General features: G+C 35.6%; 1 protein-coding gene across 8 annotated transcripts in view; it reads left to right on the plus strand.

The window, feature by feature from the left end:
• PSME4 (proteasome activator subunit 4) overlaps positions 1–20,458 on the plus strand; it is a 109,590-nt gene that overhangs the window by 42,747 nt on the left and 46,385 nt on the right. For all 8 annotated transcript variants that reach the window (XM_073897711.1, XM_073897712.1, XM_073897709.1 and 5 more), the window contains 15 exons: positions 490–553; positions 1,066–1,140; positions 3,225–3,347; positions 5,139–5,231; positions 5,790–6,055; positions 9,157–9,343; positions 10,100–10,189; positions 10,958–11,022; positions 11,296–11,446; positions 13,260–13,358; positions 13,579–13,648; positions 14,515–14,582; positions 15,699–15,914; positions 16,528–16,685; positions 17,652–17,747. In XM_073897711.1, coding sequence (XP_073753812.1) covers positions 490–553; positions 1,066–1,140; positions 3,225–3,347; positions 5,139–5,231; positions 5,790–6,055; positions 9,157–9,343; positions 10,100–10,189; positions 10,958–11,022; positions 11,296–11,446; positions 13,260–13,358; positions 13,579–13,648; positions 14,515–14,582; positions 15,699–15,914; positions 16,528–16,685; positions 17,652–17,747 — 1,821 coding nt within the window. The remainder of the gene's footprint in view (positions 1–489; positions 554–1,065; positions 1,141–3,224; positions 3,348–5,138; positions 5,232–5,789; positions 6,056–9,156; positions 9,344–10,099; positions 10,190–10,957; positions 11,023–11,295; positions 11,447–13,259; positions 13,359–13,578; positions 13,649–14,514; positions 14,583–15,698; positions 15,915–16,527; positions 16,686–17,651; positions 17,748–20,458) is intronic.

Here is a 20,458-nt window from a genome sequence, read left to right on the forward strand (position 1 = left end):
TCTTGATTTCTGCTCAGGTCATGATCTCAGGGTCGTGAGATTGAGCCCTATGTTGGGTTCCACCCTGGCTATGGAGCCTGCTTATTAGATTCTCTCTCCCTCTGCCCCTCCTCCCCCATGCTCTCTCTCTTAAAAAAAAAAAAAAAAGAAAGAAAAGAATGTAGGACTTCTTAAAGACAGAAAAAGTGCCAGGATCATGACCTGAGCAGAAACTAAGAATCGGGCACTTAACCAGCTGAGCCACCCAGGCGCCCCTAACAATGAAGTAGAGGTTTGATGAGATGACTCTTTAGCATAAATATATTGCAAGGGGAACATTCAGACAGAACTAGTCATTTGTTCCATTAAGTTTGTAACATTCAATATTATTTTTTCTAGGTTGTGTAGTTATCAGTAAGAATAAATAGATTAAAAAATACAAAGGATACCTGGCTTTGAACCACTTTTTATAAATCACTTGCTATTCATAACAACATTTTTCTTCTTCAGACTTTGGTTTGATGAATTAATTGGCCTTTGGGTTTCAGTGCAAAATCTCCCACAGTGGGAGGGGGTGAGTATCCTATTTTTTCCTTCTTTGCTATCATTTGATAAATAACGTCAGTTCCTTAGAATTGGCTATTAGCAATGTTGTAATTGTTTTTTTTAGATTTTGTTTGCTGTTTCTAACAGAAATAGACACTTCTTTTGGTTTTATCAATATCTAGAAGCATATGCATGTATTATGAAATGTAAGACTGTTGTTTCTTATTGGACCTTCACTAGCATGTTGCTAGACACATAGTAGATGTTTTCTATGTGCTTGTTAGATTAAAATTTCTTCTCTTTGCATTGTGGATGATGCTTTTGTCATTTCCCTTTTAATAAGCATTTCAATTGCATTTGATTTTAAATGGGTGACAAGAATCAGAACTTAAATTTGGAGATTTAAAAAAAATGAATCATAAACCATGTATTAAGTTGTGCTAATGATGACAGCTGAGAACCAGAAATGGATAGGGGGTGTGACTGTGACACTTAATAACAAGTGTATTTACTTGTCTTTCTGTTTTTGTTTACTTTCAGCAACTAGTAAATCTCTTTGCTCGATTGGCTACAGATAATATAGGGTACATAGACTGGGATCCATATGTACCAAAGGTAATTAAGAACTTTTGAGCATACAACATACAGTAGCACTGATAGCACTTTTTATGTCTTTAGTGTGTGTGTTTTGTATGCTAATTCCTAAAATATTTCTTGACCACTAGTAAAAACATACAACTTACCAGGATAGATCATTTATTTTCAAAAACTAATTGGATCATACCAAGGTAATCATAAATGTGTGATTTTTGTCTTGCCTATGTAGGACATGAAATAGAAGTTTCAGAGTGAGTAATTTAGAAAGTACTAAGTATATTATTCAGGGTATCTTACATTCATACCTTCCAACAAATTTTGGGTATTGTATTTGATTGCTATTCTAGAGTGTTCTCTACTTTTTAGATTGCATATTCCTAGAGTAAATAAAGCTAGTGTGTCTCTAGGTGCAGTATTCTTAACATTGCATCTTCCATATTTTTTCACCTGCAGTGGGCTCAGGAAGGGTGGCATGGGGCATCCAGGTGATTCTGATGCACACGCTGACAGAGCAGGGCTGGGGAACAGCGGCAGACAAATACTCTGTTTACCTTTGCTTGCACTGTCTGCTAGAAATGAAGGAGGAAAAGGGATTTTCTCCCATTGTTGGGGTCCCTGTTACTAATGACAGATTTTAAATATAAATTTAATTATATTAAAATGTTTAGGGGTGCCTGGGTGGCTCAGTTGGTTAAGTGGCTGCCTTCGGCTCAGGTCTTAATCCCAGGGTCCTGGGATCGAGTCCCGCATCGGGATCCCTGCTCAGTGGAGAGCCTGCTTCTCCCTCTCCTTCTGCTGCTCCTCTGCCTACTTGTGTTCTCTCCCTCTCTCCCCTGCTCATATTCCCTCTCTCTCTCTCTGTGTGTCAAATAAATAAATAAAATCTTTTAAAATAAATAAAAAATAAATTATTAGGGGTGCCTGGGTGGCTCAGTCAGTTTAGCATCTGCCTTTGGCTCAGGTCATGATCCCAGGGCCCTGGGATTGAATCCCTATGGTGGGCTCCCTGCTAAGGGGGGAGCCTGCTTCTCCATCTCCCTCTGCCTGCTGCTCACCTTGCCTGTGTGCTCTTGCTCTCTCACTGTCTCTTCCTCTCTAATAAATAAGTAAAATCTTTTAAAGATAAATTTTAAAAAATAAAATGCAATTTAAAAATTTTTTTTATTTATTCATTTGACAGACGGGGAGAGAGGCAGAAGGAGAGGAAAAAGCAGACTCCTCGCCGAGCCAGGAGCCTGATAATGGAGCCCGATCCCAGGACCCTGAGATCATGCCCTGAGCTGAAGGCAGACGCTTAACCATCTGAGCCACTCAGGCACCCCTAAAATGCAATTATTAAATGAGAGATGAAAATGCAAATTCCCGGGGGAAAAATCAGTGATAGAATTTTGAAAGGGAAAGTAATCCACTAGAAGATAGGTATTTGCATTTTGTATATTCTTGGCATGGAATGAGAGCGTAGGAAAAATAATTTCATATGCATTTAGAGAGATAGGAGTCAAAATATTTCATGTTTAACTGTACTTACCTACATTTTGCCTTTTTATGTTTAAACTATCTCATTTGTTTATGGGTACATGGATACAACTGCTTCTTATCCACCCCTTTGTGACATCAGGGTCGTGAGTTCGAGCCCCATGTTTGGTGTAGATATTACTTAAATAAATAAACTTTTAAAAAATGAAATAAGGGCTCCTGGGTGGCTCAGTCGGTTGGGCATCTGCCTTTGGCTCAGGTCATGATCCCAGGGTCCTGGGATTGAGTCCCGCATCGGGTTCCCTGCTCAGTGGGGAGCCTGCTTCTCCCTCTGCCACCGCTCCTTTTGCTCTCTCTCATGAGCGTGCATGCTCTCTCTGTCTCAGATAAATAAATGAAATCTTAATAAAATAAAACAAATAAAAATAAAAATTTTTTAAAAGTATTTCTATGTAATTTTTATGGAATAAAGCAGTGTATAAAGCTACCAAATAGTATGTAATTTTGCTTAAAACCTGATCCAGTGAGTATATCCAATAACAATAATATAAATAACACTTCAGTTATTTAAAAAGTTACTTGATACTTAAAAATATTTATTCTTAATTCTTTTTTTCTTTTTAAAGATATTTACGAGAATTCTGAGAAGCTTGAACCTCCCAGTGGGAAGCAGTCAAGTGTTAGTCCCAAGATTTTTAACAAATGCTTATGATATAGGACATGCTGTGATATGGATCACCGCTATGATGGTTTGTAACACATTAGTTATCTAAATTTTGTGTTAACCATACAAAAATTCTGTATAATCACATTAGGCTATATTAGTATCTTAGTTGGTCATTTGATTCTTGGATATTTTCTGATGTAGTAAGCTAATGTTTATCAGATCAGGTTGTTTGTAGAAAAACAACCATTTCTCTAACCAGTAGTTCTTAATAATGGAGTCAAAGTTTAGAGTTTTGAGAGATTCAGAATGTCTAACAGTCTTAATAGGTCAAGAACCAGACTCACAAATGAAAGGTCAAATTGATAATGGTAAATGTGGAATTAGAACTCAGGGTTTTGCATATGCCCAGTATGAATGCATTCAGTGTCGAAGATTACACTGAACACAAAGCTTACTAAACAAATGAAGTAATCTTAATGAAGGAAGAAGTATGGAGGATTACTTAACTGACATCCCGGAAGGAAAGTGAAAATATATCCACATGCTTTGGATTTCATTGTCAACTTGCAAATAATATAAGAATTTTATACTATAATTTTCTAGATTGTCATTTATATTGCTTCTACTGCTGTCTCTTTTTTAAATTATTATTCTGTGTTTGATATTTTCTCCCAGGTTATGTTGTTTGGCTGGATGTTTCTGTGGAAAATGCAGGATGGTTGTGAGAAGTTTAACTCTTAAATTTTATTTTTAGATTTTAAAGAATAATTCATTCTCCCCGTTTTTGCTATTTCGTTATTAAGCACAGAAAATCACATTTTCTTTCTAATACTCCATAAGAGCAAAAACATTTGGATGTTTACTATCTTACATAAGCAATGAGTTGGAATTCATTTTTTAGAAGCCACAGAATTATATCGTGATTAGTATCAGGTTATTTTAGTTAATGTTGCTGTTCTTTCTCACACAGTTTTTCCCATTGACAGTTTTATTTTGTGTTAAATGTGAATAATGAATATAATAAATAAAAATGCTAATTACTGTGATAAAACATTGACATTTTTGTTGGTTTTTTGCTATGGAATTATGATCTCTTTAGTAGTTGACCTGTTCTCAATTGGGAACATGTACATGGATTTCATTTCAGCATGAAGACATGTTCTTATGTAACTCAACAGTCTACCTTATGTCTATTTTCTTAGAAGATCATCCTGAGAGATGGAAGGTTTTAAAACCAAATTGTAGTTCTTTATCTTCAGGGTTGTTGAACTTGATAAGATGAATGCTAAATTTTTTCATTTCTGCCCCCCAGGTTGTATTGTTGTTTGGTGTATTTGTTTTGGTAATAGATTAAGAAAAAAATATTTTTCTTTTGAGTCAAAATGTGGTCAAATATAGCAGGTTTAATCATTTGAAACATTTGGGAGTAAAAATAAAATATTTGAATGTATTTATGTACATCTCACTTCTTCATTTCCTGCAATAAGAAATTCACTTCTTGAATCCTTTTAGGAATGCTTTTTATGCCTGATGTTATCACTCTTGGTTATTTTAAAACAGTCTTAGTGACAAAAGTTATTTCACTGCAAAAGAGTAAAATATGCTGATACCCTAAATTGAAAGATCTCTTTTCGGTTATCTAATTTGGTTTCAGTAAGTTTCCCTTATTTTTTGTAGAGTGTTTTAAATGGAAGATTGTAGGAAGTTCACTGGGGAATTTCTTTTTGACTCTCATGTAGGGGTAGAATTGGTTTTTGTCAGCAAAATGGATGTGTACCACGTTAGAGAGGTATATATAGGCTTGGGCCTATTGATTCCTTCAATTTTCCAGTGTACAGTGGGTACTGATATTTTTGGTTTTTTATTTGAATAGGGTGGACCAAGTAAACTAGTGCAAAAACATTTGGCTGGTTTGTTTAACAGCATCACATCTTTTTACCATCCCTCAAATAATGGGCGCTGGCTGGTGAGTATGTTCATTTTTCATTTTAGGGTTTGGAAATTTTTAAAGATATGGTCACACATATCTTTAAAAAATGGTTACACATTGCCTGTTGTATAAAACCTATAATACATTTTCTGTTCTTCATATAAATTTGGCTATATGTAGGTGATTAAGTTCAACTTAAGTTCCTGTGTTCATAGAACATAAAAATAAATGAAGATAATACTGGTCCAATAACTGGTAACAAAATGTCACATTCTGGCAACAGAAAGGAGTGTCAGTTGTGGTTTTTATTCCTTGGGTTTTTTATGGGGGGGTTTCTACATTGCCTGGCTAAAATGGTTTTTCATGTAATGGAAGATTCATCTGGTGCTAGAAATTAAAACTGACATTTGAAACACACTATCAGTAATTTAATTGATAATGGCATTTTATTCTATCTAGTATGCCGTGCAGGTCTTCGTAATAGATTGTAAGAGCTATTATTTTAAGAATCTTTATTTGGAGGGTAGAAAGGAACCATAAATATCTGTGTAGGAGATAGAACCTACCTTGGATTTTTTGCTTCTGTGTCCCCAGAACAAATTAATGAAACTACTTCAGCGGTTGCCAAACAGTGTTGTTAGAAGATTGCATCGTGAAAGATACAAGAAGCCTTCTTGGTTAACTCCTGTGCCTGATAGCCATAAGCTTACTGATCAAGATGTTACAGACTTTGTACGATGCATTATTCAACCTGTCCTCTTGGCTATGTTTAGCAAAACTGGTAGTTTAGAAGCAGCCCAGGCTCTGCAGAATCTTGCACTCATGAGACCTGAGTTAGTAATACCCCCTGTACTTGAAAGGTAAGTGGAGCTTTTCATGTTCGGTTGAAGCCTCAGCTGTGGCTACAGCTGTTCTGATTATCTCTTCCCTCTACTCTTCTGTTCTGCTTGGTTTTCTTTTGTGGCTTCTGTTTTGCTTTCTCCGTGCTTATTCCTGTTCCTATAGGAGAAGCAAGGCATTTTAACCTGACAATTGGTAACTTGATAAAGGTTTACTGGAGAGAAAAGAAAATTGACACGAAATGGATAAAATATTTTTGGATTATTGGCACATTTTTGCTCATAAGTTAAGGGGCGCCTGGTGGGCTCAGTTGGTGGAGCATGTGACTCTTGATCTCGGGGTTGTGAGTTTGAGCCCCCTGTAGGGTGTAGAGATTACTTAAAAATAAGATCTTAACAATAATTAATTAAGCTGCTTTTACATCAAAGTGTGTCGCCAAATCCTGAGAAGTGATTTTGGATTTCTTTTATTTCTTAGAATCAGTGATACAGAAGAAAATTTGACTGTCTTTATTATTTTAATATGTATATAATCATATGTGTATTATTTCCACAGTATAGATTTTATTGCATCATTTTGTTTCATATGTTGAAATAGTAACAAAAATAGTTTTCCCTTTCCCTAGTTACTGTCACAATATAGGCCTTCTGTGCTTATATAATATTACTTAAGCTTTCTGTTAATTCCTCTGCTGCCTGAAGTTGAGCTTTATGATTTCTCTCAATGTCATACTGAAAAATAGAAGAAGAATGTTAGTTTTTAGGGCCCAGAAGGGTCTAATAGTTTGAGTTCCATAAAACAGATTTGTCCAAGATCTTAGTAACAGAATGCAAGTGACTGCCTATTTTCTGACTTAAAATTGAAATAGGATAATTAGGCACATTTGCTTGGAGATGGATATCCTGTTAAAGATCTTGACCAAAATGGGGCTCCATTATTTATAAATTTGAGTTGCTTACAGTATCTTGCTCTGTCCTCATTGCCATAAGTATTGAAGTTAAGTTGTACCTCATTTTCCAAACCTATCCCTTTCTGTGTGCACTTTGTGGGCATGGAAACTTCTAGCACAGATAAGTTTATTAGGAAATGAAATGAGGAAGTTAGGCAGTTTCTACTGGAACTTCCAGTGTTCTTTGCTCTTTGGCCTCTGTGTGGTAGCAGAAGCTAACAGTTCAGTGGCAGGTCCCTTGATGTTTCCTGTTGAGGAGAGACTTGCCTCTAAGGAGGGACTTCAGCTTCTTGCATAGTTAAAATTTTGAAGATTGGAGTGTTTTGGTATTTCTTGGCTTTCCCTTTGTTTTGCCTTATTTAAATGTTTTCTAGCTGATGAATTATGAATAGTGAGATACATTTTTAGTAGAAAGAACAAAGCTTACAGATACAACTAAATGATGAATCACTGAACTCTGTCTCTGAAACTGATAATACATTTTATGTTAATTAATTGAATTTAAATAAAGTTAAATTTAAAAAATAAATACAAGTAAAATTATCCATCATTTTCTTGAGTTTTTAATTTCTGGACAAATTTAATAGCATTTTGAGTGATACATGCTTAGCTAAGAGAAATATTTTGAAGGTTTTTTTTCTTTTATAAAAGCAAAAGTCCTTTGGGGCACCAGGGTGGCTTAGTCAGTTAAGAGTCTGACTCAGGTCATGATCTCAGGGTCGTGAGATCAAGCCCTACCTTGGGCTTCATGCTTGGTGGGGAGCCTGCTTAATATTCTCTCTCTCTCTCTCTCTCTTTCTCTCCCTTCTCCTGCCCCCTCCTTGCCTCCCCTTCTGCCCTTCCCTGTGCGCATGTGCTCTCTTTCTCTCTCCTCTTAAAAAAAAAAACAAAAAACAGAAGTCCTTGAGAAAGTAAAAATGTAGATAATAAATTTTGGGTCCTGAGTTTTGTATCTCCTAAGGACAGCCTCTGTTAAAGAGCTGGTTTGCTTTCTTCACCTTTTAAAGCATAGGCTTGGTTGTTTTTTTATTCTGATTATAAATGCTCTTTTTTTCCTACTTATAATGAAATTTCCCTTATTTTTTTCTGCATAAGAGAAATTTAAAATGACTGCATTTTAGATTTTTTCCCCCATAGGATAGATTCTTAAAAATGAAATTGCTATGTGAATGCTTTTTTTTTTTTTTTTAAGATTTTATTTGTTTATTTTGACAGAGAGACAGAGAGGGAACACAAGCAGGGGGATGTGGGAGAGGGAGAAGCAGGCTTCCCGCTGAGCAGAGAGCCCGATGCGGGGCTTGATCCCAGGACCCTGGGATCATGACCTGAGGCGAAGGCAGACACTTAACGACTGAGCCACCCAGGCGCCCCTGTGTGAATGTTTTTGGCTTGTCTTTCACTTGCTGATCAAAGATTGTATTTGTATTATTCTCCCTAGTTTATTCACTCTATTTTCAGGAATCTTCTCATATGTTTCTAGAGCTGATGTCCAATTTTAAAATACCAGTTTTAAAAAAAAAAGTGTAAAGTAGGAGAAATTTCAGCATTTTAGTAAAGATTGTTTTTTCAATAAAAGGGAAAAATAGGGGGCGCCTGGGTGGCTCAGTCGTTAAGCGTCTCCTTCGGCTCAGGTCATGATCCCAGGGTCCTGGGATCGAGCCCCGCATCGGGCTCCCTGCTCTGCGGGAAGCCTGCTTCTCCCTCTCCCACTCCCCCTGCTTGTGTTCTCTCTCTCGCTGTGTCTCTCTCTGTCAAATAAATAAATAAAATCTTTTAAAAAAAGGGGGGGAAGAATAGGATAGTTGTCACTTGTTATTCCTGAGTTCTAATAATCGCTGACCATTAGATTAGAGTCAGTCATACTGGAATGTGGAAGTGGATTCATATGGCTGAAATAATGCAAAATCTGCCAGTTTTATGTTCCTTTTCATGATGGAATTTGCATGGAGAAAGGTGGTGAGGTGGCAGGGGGTAGGGGAAACGTGCCTTTCCTTTGTGTGTGTGATTCTGTTAACTTTGAAAGCAGATATTCACTCAAAATATTCTGCTAGCTACCAGCCTTAAGGCCAACAGGCAATTTATGCATTTGGTAGATTTAATGTATTGTGCATGTTTATCTGTGATGGAACTGTTTTTTTTGTTTGTTTATTTTTTCCTGTTTTCAAACTGTAGAACGTATCCTGCACTAGAGACTTTAACAGAACCTCACCAGCTCACAGCTACTTTAAGTTGTGTAATTGGAGTAGCCCGAAGTTTGGTATCAGGTGGTAGATGGTTTCCTGAAGGTCCAACACACATGCTACCTCTGTTGATGAGAGCATTGCCTGGGGTGGATCCAAATGACTTTAGTAAATGCATGGTAAGCATATTTATTATTCTGTTTTGTGTCTGAGTTCTAATTGTGTGAATAGACATCCTTTTAAGTTTTGTTCAAATACTCTTTAGAACATAGTTCAATGTAAAATTTGTTAATGGTAAAGGGTTATATCCTAGATGCCCAAGTTTAGATCTTTGGATGGTTAGTTGATCTATATGTCATCTGTTGTAAGTAATTTGCCATAACCTGGATACGTTTAATGATCATAAGATATTTTGAAGCTCATTATATATTTACTATTTTCCTGAGCAAAGACATTAAAAATCTTAGCATCTGATCATTTGTACTTCCCTCTGTCTACACTGGTGACAGGGGGCATGATAAAAGCTGCTGGGTGCAAAATGCCAAGTCCCATTTTATACACACATCTCTTGACTTAAAGTGTTGCTCATCTTCCCTCTTGCCCGAGCTCACTTTTCAGCATAATCTGTTTATCCTTGGTTAATGTTGCATCTTCAGAGGGGTGCAAAGTAACTTTTCATTGACAGAAGGTTAGAGAACATTGTGCTTAAACCTAATAACTATGAAAATAATTTAGTATGATTTCATTACTAAAGTAACAGCTGCTTAATTGTCAGGAACCTTAAAATGTTCAATTCTAAGTAAAAAATTTCCACAATTACTGTGGGATTTCCCTCAAAATAATTTATTTGGGTACTTTATTGTAGCTTATGGTATACTTGTATTTTTGAACTATAGTTACATAATTAATGTTAAATTTTTTGCATCTTCCCACAGATCACATTCCAGTTTATAGCAACATTTTCCACTCTGGTGCCTTTAGTAGATTGTTCATCTGTACTGCAAGAAAGAAATGACCTCACAGAAGTAAGAATGCTTTCTGCTTGTAAAAGCATTGGTTAACTGAGTTATAACTCTTATTGTAAATGCATAGTAATATTTGATAGTTTAAATACTAGTAGTTTAAAATTACTATTTTGTGACTAAAATGATATAAATGGAGGACCAGGTCATTGGTAAGATAGTCTGGCAGAGCACCCACCAGATGACATAGGTCAAAAATAGGCTATTTTTGTAAACAACTGATATCTAGAGGTATATTTCAGTTTTTTGTCACTTTTAATTTTTTGTTAAGTGGAGATAGTGGTGGGGTTGTTTTTGTTTGTTGGTTTGGTTTGGTTTTGAATTTTCTGGTTTTTTGAGCTTAGGAATAAATTTGTTGAGGTGATTGACATCTAATGAACAAACATTTTCTTCATTACTGACTGGTTCTTTTAGAACTATTTTCTTTATTGTAAACATGTTTCTACTTGACTTTTGTCATTTGGATGTTCAAGTAGTAGGAGAGAATCCTGTATACATATACCAGAAGCTTGAAAACTGTAGCTGATAAAGATGGCTATTTGACTTCTCTTTGGGGCCCTTATAAATATGTTAAATACTTCTTACTTTGGTTCCTGGAAAGTAGTAGGTTGAGTTACTCTAAATTGACACACGGTTGTGGTACTGTTTCTCACCATACTCAGTATAATAGTACAGTGTTAAATCTATTGTATAGGCCGTAATTGAGTTTTAATAGTTCCGAGAAAAATTCAAGGACTATTTTTAATTTTTCTCTACATTGAAATGTTATAGGTGGAACGAGAACTTTGTTCAGCCACAGCTGAATTTGAGGATTTCGTCTTACAATTTATGGACAGGTGAGTATGTACCCCAGACCCGCTCTTTATTAGACATTCAGAGATGACTGTCCTGTCCCAGCAACTTCAGTCTCTGTGTTGCAACCTGTACATAGCCAGTGGTGTCCCGGGACTGAGCACCTGAAGTTACAAAAAGACAATTGATAGTGAGCCATGCCCAAATGGAATAGCTCTCATTTGAATAGGCATGACAGTGGAGACTTACATAATCATCATCGAAAACATGAAACTAGTTTTTAGTTGCTAAACTTATACTTTCTTTGGATTGTTTAGATGTTTTGGACTTATAGAAAGTAGCACATTGGAGCAAACAAGAGAAGAGACGGAAACTGAGAAAATGACTCACTTGGAGAGTTTGGTCGAATTAGGTCTGTCTTCTACATTTAGTACAATCCTCACACAATGTTCCAAAGAAATATTTATGGTAAGAGTCGCATTGCTGCAAAAAATTAAACCCTAGTCTTGTAGGTTTTTTTGTGTGTGTTTTAAAAAATTGAAATTACGGGGCACCTGGGTGGCTCAGTCGTTAAGCGTCTGCCTTCCACTCAGGTCATGATCCAAGGGTCCTGGGATCGAGCCCTGCATCGGGCTCCCTGCTCGGCGGGAAGCCTGCTTCTCCCTCTCCCACTTGCCCTGCTTGTGTTCCCTCTTTCGCTGTGTCTCTGTCAAATAAATAAATAAAATCTTTAGGAAAAATAAAAAATAAGAATTGAAGTTACTTCAGGTATTATGCCATTTAGCCTTCCTCTCATACTAAACTTCAAGAAAGATAAACTGTGGAATCATTATATTCGCAAATTTCATATTTGCAAATTCATCTGCTTACTAAAATGTATGTGTAATCCCCAAATCAGTACTCATGGTGCTCTCGTGCAGACGTGTAAATGTGGCAAAAAATGTGAGTTCCTGGCTGAGGTTGAATAAGGTGACACACTCTGCCTTCTTGTTTCAGCTCTGATGTAAACACACTTTTGAATCTATTTAGTGCCCGGTTTTCCACATTGTATGCTTTTTGTTGGGGATTTTGCTGTTTAAAATGGCCTACAAGAGTAGTGCCACAGTACTGTCTAGTGTTGTAAGCATAAGAGAATTTAGATGTGCCTCCCAGAAAATATGTTTTAGATAAGCTTTATTCAGACATGAGTTACAGTGCTGTTGGCTGACTTCAGTGTTAATGAATCAACAATATATATTAAATACACATAAAACAAAATCAAAATTTTATCAGTTGATGAAAACGTAAGCAGAGACTTGTATTAACTTAATCCTGTATTGCCCTGAGGAAGAGTGATTCAGTATTTGCTAATTCAGTGCTTGCAGCAACTTTAGAGAATATACTACATACAGTAAGAATCGACTGTATTGTTTTAATCAATTAACTACTGTTTGGGAGAAAAGTTTTGGAATTTGTTTATGCCATCACATAATAGAAATTAAATCCTAAATATAAAAATCTGGCAAGCTATAATGAATGGGAATTGGTGTGTCCTCATAAGACATTCTGTGAACATTCCCTTACTCAGTATTGGTTGACCCCTGTTATGTGCAGTGTGGTCTTTAAGACCAGACTTTACTTCCATTTTTGTTTCTTCTCCCTTCATCTGAGATTATGACTATTCAATATGTTTATCCTCATTAAAAGCTAAACTGCTTTACAGCTGCATGAAATATTTTCTGAGATTATGTTAGTATAAAGAAATGAACATAATCTCATTGAGCCAAAATCTTTTGAAAGGAGTTGTGGATTAACAATCCTGAAAATTATAAACATCTAGAGCTCTTTCTTTCATTTAGCAATTAAGTTGAAATTCCGTGACACGATTGTAAAATTAGACTGCTCCAGGTCTTTTAGAGTAGAGATAAAGGTTTCTAGTTTGTAGTTGTCAAGATGACAAAGTCTAAATGTTAGATAATCTAAAACCTTCTCTTTGTTACATTGGATTAGGCAACAAGATAATTTGCATTTACTTCCAGCAGCTGTAGTTTTGTGTTTAATTTTTCTGAAGCAAATAAAATCTTTTGCCTAAAATGCACATTAGGGTCTTGTGCAAAAGATTGTTCATAGATCTTGATGTAACATTAATAAGCAAATCTTTATAAAATTCAGATGGTTAAAAATTTCCTACTTGGTTATTTTTAGTTTTAGTCCGACTCTCATTTTCTTTTATGTTTCATAAGATGTTTAAGTTTCTTAAAAATGCTGATAAGACCTTTTCACTTCTTACATGTCTTAACAGGTGGCCCTTCAGAAGGTTTTTAATTTTTCTATTTCGCATATATTTGAAACAAGAGTAGCAGGCCGCATGGTGGCAGACATGTGCCGAGCTGCTGTAAAGGTGAGTTTAGGGTTTTCAGACTGATGAATTAATGAGTCAGTAACCAACAGGTTTATATGGTTAATTCTTTTATACATGCTTGTTATACTTAAAATACATCGCTCTTTCGGTAGCAGTTTACAACCCTTATTTGCCTCTGAAAATAGTGTCAGGGTATACTTTGTGATTGTTGAGTATTCATGGCCTTCCAAAAAATTTATGTATACAAATATGTTTTCAGTGCTGCCCAGAGGAGTCTTTGAAGTTATTTGTTCCCCACTGCTGCAATGTTATAACTCAGCTTACAATGAGTAAGTCATAAGGTTGTTATTCTGTATTTTTAATTTTAGGTAATAAATTTTTTGTTTGTTTCTAGAACTCTGTTGGTGAAAAAAGATTCTACAAACTATGCAATATTTTAATTTTGTAGTTTGGGGCAGGGATTGCTCGAATTAAGGTATCATCCAGGTGACAGCTTAGAAATTTTTCTTTATTAAGTTAGTATTTTCATATATGCAAGAACCATGTAGAGTTTGCCATAAAAACGTATCAGTCCATTTGTGAGATGTGGAGGAGCAGGCGTCCTGATTTGATGTGTTTATGTTCTTGAAAATTGAATTTTCACCTCCTCTGGAGCAAGTTTAGCTTCATGAAAAAGGAATGAGACTTTTCTCAGCAGTTAGAGATACTGAAGACAAATGTTAAAAAATGATGCATTTAGCCACCCAAAAAAAAAAAAAAAGAAAGAAATCTTGCCATTTGCAACGATGTGGGTGGAACTAGAGGGTATTATGCTAAGGGAGATAAGTCAATCAGAGAAAAACGTATCATATGATCTCACTGATAATGTGGAATTTGAGAAACAAGACAGAGGATCATAGGGGAAGGGAGGGAAAAATGAAACAAGACGAAACCAGAGAGGGATACAAACCATAAGAGACTCTTAATCTCAGGAAACAAACTGAGGGTTGCTGGAGGGGAGAGGGGTAGAGGGATGGGGGGCTGGGTGATGGACACTGGGGAGGGTGGTATGTGCTATGGTGAGCGCTGTGAATTGTGTAAGACTGATGAATCACAGACCTGTACCCCTGAAACATATATTTTATGTTAATAAAAAAAAGATGCATTTAGTTGGATGCATAGTTCTTTTTCCCTGATACTGTTTTGCCGTTTTTAGATGATGATGTATTAAATGAAGAAGAGCTAGATAAGGAGTTGCTGTGGAATCTTCAACTTTTGTCTGAGGTACTATAAATCTTTTATTAAAGAAATATTACTGTGAAAATGATGACTTGGTTTTAGAATTTATTTTTTTTAATTGACTTTAAAAAATATGAAAAGTCTGGTTTTTGTTTTTTGTTTTTTTTTTAAGATTTTGTTTATTATTAGAGAGAGCATAAGAGAGCACAAGCAGAGGGAGGGGCAGAGGCAGACGGAGAGGGAGAAGCAGGGAGCCCAACATGGTCACTCCCAAGACCCTGGGATCAGGACCTGAGCTGAAGGTAGATGCTTAATTGACTGAGCCACCCAGGCGCCACAGTTTGTTTTTTGTTTTTTGTTTTTTTAAGTAGGCTCCATGCCCAGCGTGGAGCCCAGTGCACAGGGCTTGAACTCACAGCCCTGAGATCGAGACCCCTGAGCTGAGATCAAGAGTTTGGATGTTTAACCAACTGAGCCACCCAGGTGCCCCAAAGATTGATTTATTTAAGTAATCTCTACACCCAGTGTGGGGCTTGAACTCATGACCCCAGAATTAAGAGTTGCATGCTCTACTGACTGAGCCAGCCAGGTGCCCTGATACTGAAAAGTCCTGAGTTTTAGATTTTCTTTACATAGCTACAAAAAGTCAGATAATGGCATTTGCTTGTTATCACGGGGGTGTGATAATTGTTGATGGCTTCATGTGCAGTGCTGTAATTTTTACTGATTAATTCTGATATTAGTAACTCATTAATTGAAAATTTTATCAGATTTGGCAATTCCTTTTTTTTTCCCCCTCTCCATTTTCTCTCTCTCTCTCCATAAATTTGGCTATCAGTTAAAAGTCATTTTCCTTTATGGGTTGGTTCACCAACAAACAGAGAGCTCCAATTAAGTTTTATCTCTTTCAGGAGATAGATTCTTTGAAAAGGATGGCACTGTGGCATATAAGGGCCTGAATTCAGAGAATTTGTTTTGATCTTAAAAAAGAATTGTAAGAATATACTTAAAATGACAACTCTAAAATGAATTAAAGTCATTTTAAGAAACACTGTTAATTATTTTAGGCTACTTTAGTAGCTAAACATTGTTCGTTGCAGTAATTATTGATTCGTAATCTTAATCACCAAAATATCTTCAACTGTTTAATTCCTCTTTTAGATTACTCGAGTGGATGGGAAGAAGTTGCTTCTTTATAGGGAGCAGCTTGTAAAGATTCTCCAAAGAACCCTCCATCTAACCTGTAAGCAGGGTTACACTCTGTCTTGTAACCTTTTGCATCACCTCCTCCGTTCTACTACACTTATCTACCCGACAGAGTACTGCAGTGTGCCGGGTGGCTTTGACAAGCCTCCTTCTGAATACTTTCCTATCAAGGCAAGCATTTTCAGTAATTAAGAATTCAAGTACATATTGGGTTATTTTTCTAAGGATCCAGAGTGGGGTTTTTGGGTGTGTGTGTTGTGTATGAAGGTGTCACTTCTTTATTTTTAAAGTAGATTATTAAAATTATTGGAATGTTTTAAACTTGGGAAATGTAACATGGCGCAGAACAGCCTAGTTTTTTTCTTTTCTGTTTGACTGTGAAGTGGGTTGGTATGCTATATGTAACTTGTATATTCCATATGATTTTATTGGAGAACTCAGTAGCTTTATAAGCTTACTGTTACTCTTACAGTAAACTCATATTTAAGTGGCTCTTCAGGGAGACCTTTTTCTGGAGTGATAATGAAGGGGTAATGAGTTTTTATGCCTGTTTTTTAGAGAGAAAGGGAGAAGGGTGGAGAGGGGCAGAGAGAGAATCTTAAGCTGGCTCTATGCCCAGTGTGAGCTAGACATGGGACTGGATCTCACAACCCTGAGAGCACAACCAACTGAGCCACCCAGGTGCCCCTTCCTGGAAGACCTTTTAAGCTACATATACATCTTTCTCCGCCCACCCCCGCCCCCCAATTTCTCAGCTTGCTGAACAAATGTTATTCTTTTCTAGGACTGGGGTAAGCCAGGAGACTTGTGGAACCTGGGCATCCAGTGGCATGTTCCTTCTTCAGAAGAAGTGGCTTTTGCCTTCTATCTGTTGGACTCTTTTCTTCAGCCTGAGCTCGTTAAACTCCAGCACTGTGGTGATGGAGAACTTGAAATGTCTAGGTTCGTTTTCTTTCATAAACACTTAGTGTTGTGTGGTTGCAGACTGAGAAAAATCTTTTTGTGTCTTTCCCTTTCTCTGGCGTATCTGATGTATTCATTTTCAGTGTGTATTTATATCTGCCGTACATATAATTAAACCATTTAACATAGTGTGTAACAAATTTTATCATAATACTTAAACCTTTTAAACAGAAAAACTCATTTTTTTCTAGTTTGCTTTTTGTGACTTTTTCTTAGCAGTTTCACTTGTGCATCTTTTGGGAAGTGTATGGAAATGCCTGTTTTTCTAGATTCAGGTTAGATTTTTGGGGGGGTTTTAATTTATTTTTGTAATCATATTATTGATGTTAATGTTACTTAGTGAAATATTTCTGTGATTTTTTTTTTTTCTTTCCTAAGAGGCTTTAACAAAAAATAGTTATTTAATAAGATCATTAGACTTCTACAGTTTGAATCTTTGGAAGTTCCTAAAATAATAGTAAGAAAATTACTGTGTGAAATACCAGGAAATTTTAAAAGCAAATTCAGTAGGAATGGTTTGGAGGAGGAAAGAAGTACGACTAATGATATCTGAACTGCTTTTTGGAGTAAATGTTTAGCTAGTACATTTTTAAAAGATGGAGTATGCTGGAGGAGCTTCTGTAATACTATTTTCCCTTTTTTTCAGTGGTAGTGATCTTTGGGTACATAGGTGATTACATTCAGAATTGATTCACAAAGAGCGATCAGTTGCTGATATTTCTGATTATTTAGAGCCTGTTTAATCATAAGTAGGTCTGTACTGTATTACCAGTATAAATACCTGTTTATTACCTTGTACTATTAAGTGGGTAAACTGAAGACATTTTGCCATTTCTTGGCCTTAATTTTGTATATCCCCACTTAAGGTCCTAGACTTCCCAAGGTCTTTTGTTAACAGGGATTTGGAGTCTTCTAAAATATGAAAATACCTTTTATCTTTTCCAGAGATGATGTTCTACAGAGTCTGACTATAGTGCACAACTGTTTAATTGGCTCAGGAAACCTCCTACCTCCATTGAAAGGAGAGCCGGTTACTAACTTGTAAGTAAAAATAACTACTTTACATATTTTGCTGTTTTGCCATTTGGCATGTATTTTAAGTCTTAGTCACATTGAGTCACTGGTTTTATTATTGGTGTTGTTTCTGTATCCCTTTAACCTTTTTGTCATTATTAGGCCAAAAATACCTGAGGCAGAATTTAGGTCTCTAAACTTTAAGGCTTTAATCAGATTTTCATATGGTACCAGGATAGGATAATTCTGAATGTTAATCAGTTTATAAATATCGATACTAAGTTCATCCTTTAGTTTCTGAGTTAAGATAAATGCTCTTCTTTAAAAAAAGAAAGAGAAAAATTATTTTTTTGTCTGCAATCAGTGTTCATTAGGGATTTTATAGGAAAAATCTGCGTGTTTTTAATATAAAAATTTGTTGTGTTATTTTGAGCTTTTAAATTGTTTTAAGTTGCTTTTATGAATTTAAGTGCTTTTCAGACTATTACAATTTTGAATGAATGCCTTGATTTAGTCCATTGTTAGTGCAGTCATTTAAGTTGAAAAAAATTGAGCTTAAATGAAATCAGCAATATGTAATGTGGGCTCAGTTATTTAGTAGTGAGATGCTAGTTTCAGGCCTAGTTCAGTATACTGCCTTAGATCATTTTCTCTCAACTTCAACATCTCATTGCTGAGCAAGTTCATGAAAATCACATAAAAACGAGTAAGTAACACCTGCCCCCTCAAAAAACACAAAGAATTATTTGTTGATTTGCAAGAAAAATCTTAAAAACTTCAAGGAGTGATTTTAAAATGTGGCTTGCTTGTCTTTCCCCATATTTTGTATAATCATTGTTTGGAGTCATGCTTTCTCATGATTCCCACTTATTGTACTTTAGATTGCTCATTAGATTTGAGAGGGAGAAGTAGGTTCATCTCAGGTAAGGAAATCTGTTTTAAGTTTGTCTAGGAATTTGCTGAGTTCTTTGAAAGCACTTTTGGTTTTCATCAGTATTATAGTTTGATTTAGGGGCAATTTTACCAAAAGTCATCTTTGTTAAGAGAGATTGATTTTAAACATTATTTAAAAATGAGAGACTTACAGAAATGGTTTTGGTTTTCCTCATGATCTTAACAGTATATAATATAGTAAGAATTGAACTCTTATGGCCTGCTGAAAACCTATTTTGTACATAACAGATTTATTACATCAATAAATTTAATTCTTGAAATGTTGACATTGAGAAATACGGTAATTTAATCCAATAAGAGCCAAAGCATGTGTCTTCTGTATATATGATTAGAAGATTTTTAGTTTTGAGTGATCCTTAGGATGCACCGCTGAAGGGTCCACTCAGGAGGCTGAGAGGTTTCTGTTGCGGTTCATATCAGTACGAGTGTATTTATGCCATGTGCACTACACTAGTGACTTGAAGCAAGGTCTTTATCACTTTGAAATAAGAGCACATCAAGACAAAAGTTCCTTATATTTGGTTATGATAAAACCAGTTAGGTTTGTAAATAATGAAATGCATTTTCAATAAGGAAAAGAATACCATGTTATAAACATTTTATGAATGCCATGGACATTATAAGCCTCAAAATTGATCCTGAGAGTATCCTTTGTAGGTTTTTTCCCCAGAAAAGTTGAGAAGGAAAGGTAATTTAGACTGAAAAGTTTTGTGTTTCAGAATTTTCACTTTCGGAGTGAAAATTTGATACAATAAGACATAATGAATAATACAAAATTGCATTTACTATAAACATATGTTCATATATTTTAATAGCTTAAAAGTAGAAATATGAAATGTTTCCTGGTGTATTTAATAATAGATAATAAATAAAATACAGAATGAAAACTTCGGTTGTTTTAATCATTGAACCATACACATTTTTAGGACTTTTTTTTTATAGTTAGGGATAATGATTATACAAAGTAGAATCAAAGATTAATGAGCAGCCCTTTGCCTTTGAATCGCCAAAGAGGGGATTTATAAAGTCTTTCCTGGCCTTTTAAATAATTCTTACCAGAATCCTTTCCTTTAAAACCAATTTCTTACTGATAGCTCCTTCATCTGAAAGCTTAACTTATTTTTACATTTTCTTTATATAACATCTCAACTTTTTTTTTGCAGATAGCAAATTAGTTCTCACTAAAGTATCATAAAATAAAGTTAGCTTTTTAAGTCTCAGAAATGCTTATTCTAAGGTAGGTCTATAATGCTAAAATTTCTCAATGTAAATTGATTTGAAAAGGCTAATCGGGCGCCTGGCTGGCTTAGTCAGAGGAGCGCGTGACTTTTGAACCTCGGGGTCCTGAGTTCGAGCCCCACGTGGCTATAGAGCGTACTTAAATAAATAAAACGAGAAAACTAACCAAATAATTTCCATTTTGGTGCCATTGTTCTATAGTAAGTCCTACATCCTAGTGTGAAGAAAGAATATCTGTAGCATAATTCTTGGGGATTATTAGCAGCTGGTCTTAATAGAGAAATAGAGTAAAATACACCAGGTGGGGGAGGAAAGGAGACCTATAACTGTGACTAGTTCACTAGTGAGTGTAATGCCCAAGGTACCTGAGGAAGTCACTCTTGTTAATAACAAACAATTTGGCTGTGGTGTTGTGGGACATTACGTATTTTCTGAAATACCAGACCAGTTTTTGGAAGCACATAGCAACTCAGTTTTCTTTAAAATTAGTCTTATATTTTTTCTTATATAAATCTCAATTAGGTAAAAACATTCTAGCTGCTTAA

This window comes from Callorhinus ursinus, unplaced genomic scaffold (assembly GCF_003265705.2).
Source record: "Callorhinus ursinus isolate GAN/ISIS: 27379988/994484 unplaced genomic scaffold, GSC_fseal_2.0 scaffold10, whole genome shotgun sequence".
In the NCBI taxonomy this organism is placed as follows: domain Eukaryota; kingdom Metazoa; phylum Chordata; class Mammalia; order Carnivora; family Otariidae; genus Callorhinus; species Callorhinus ursinus.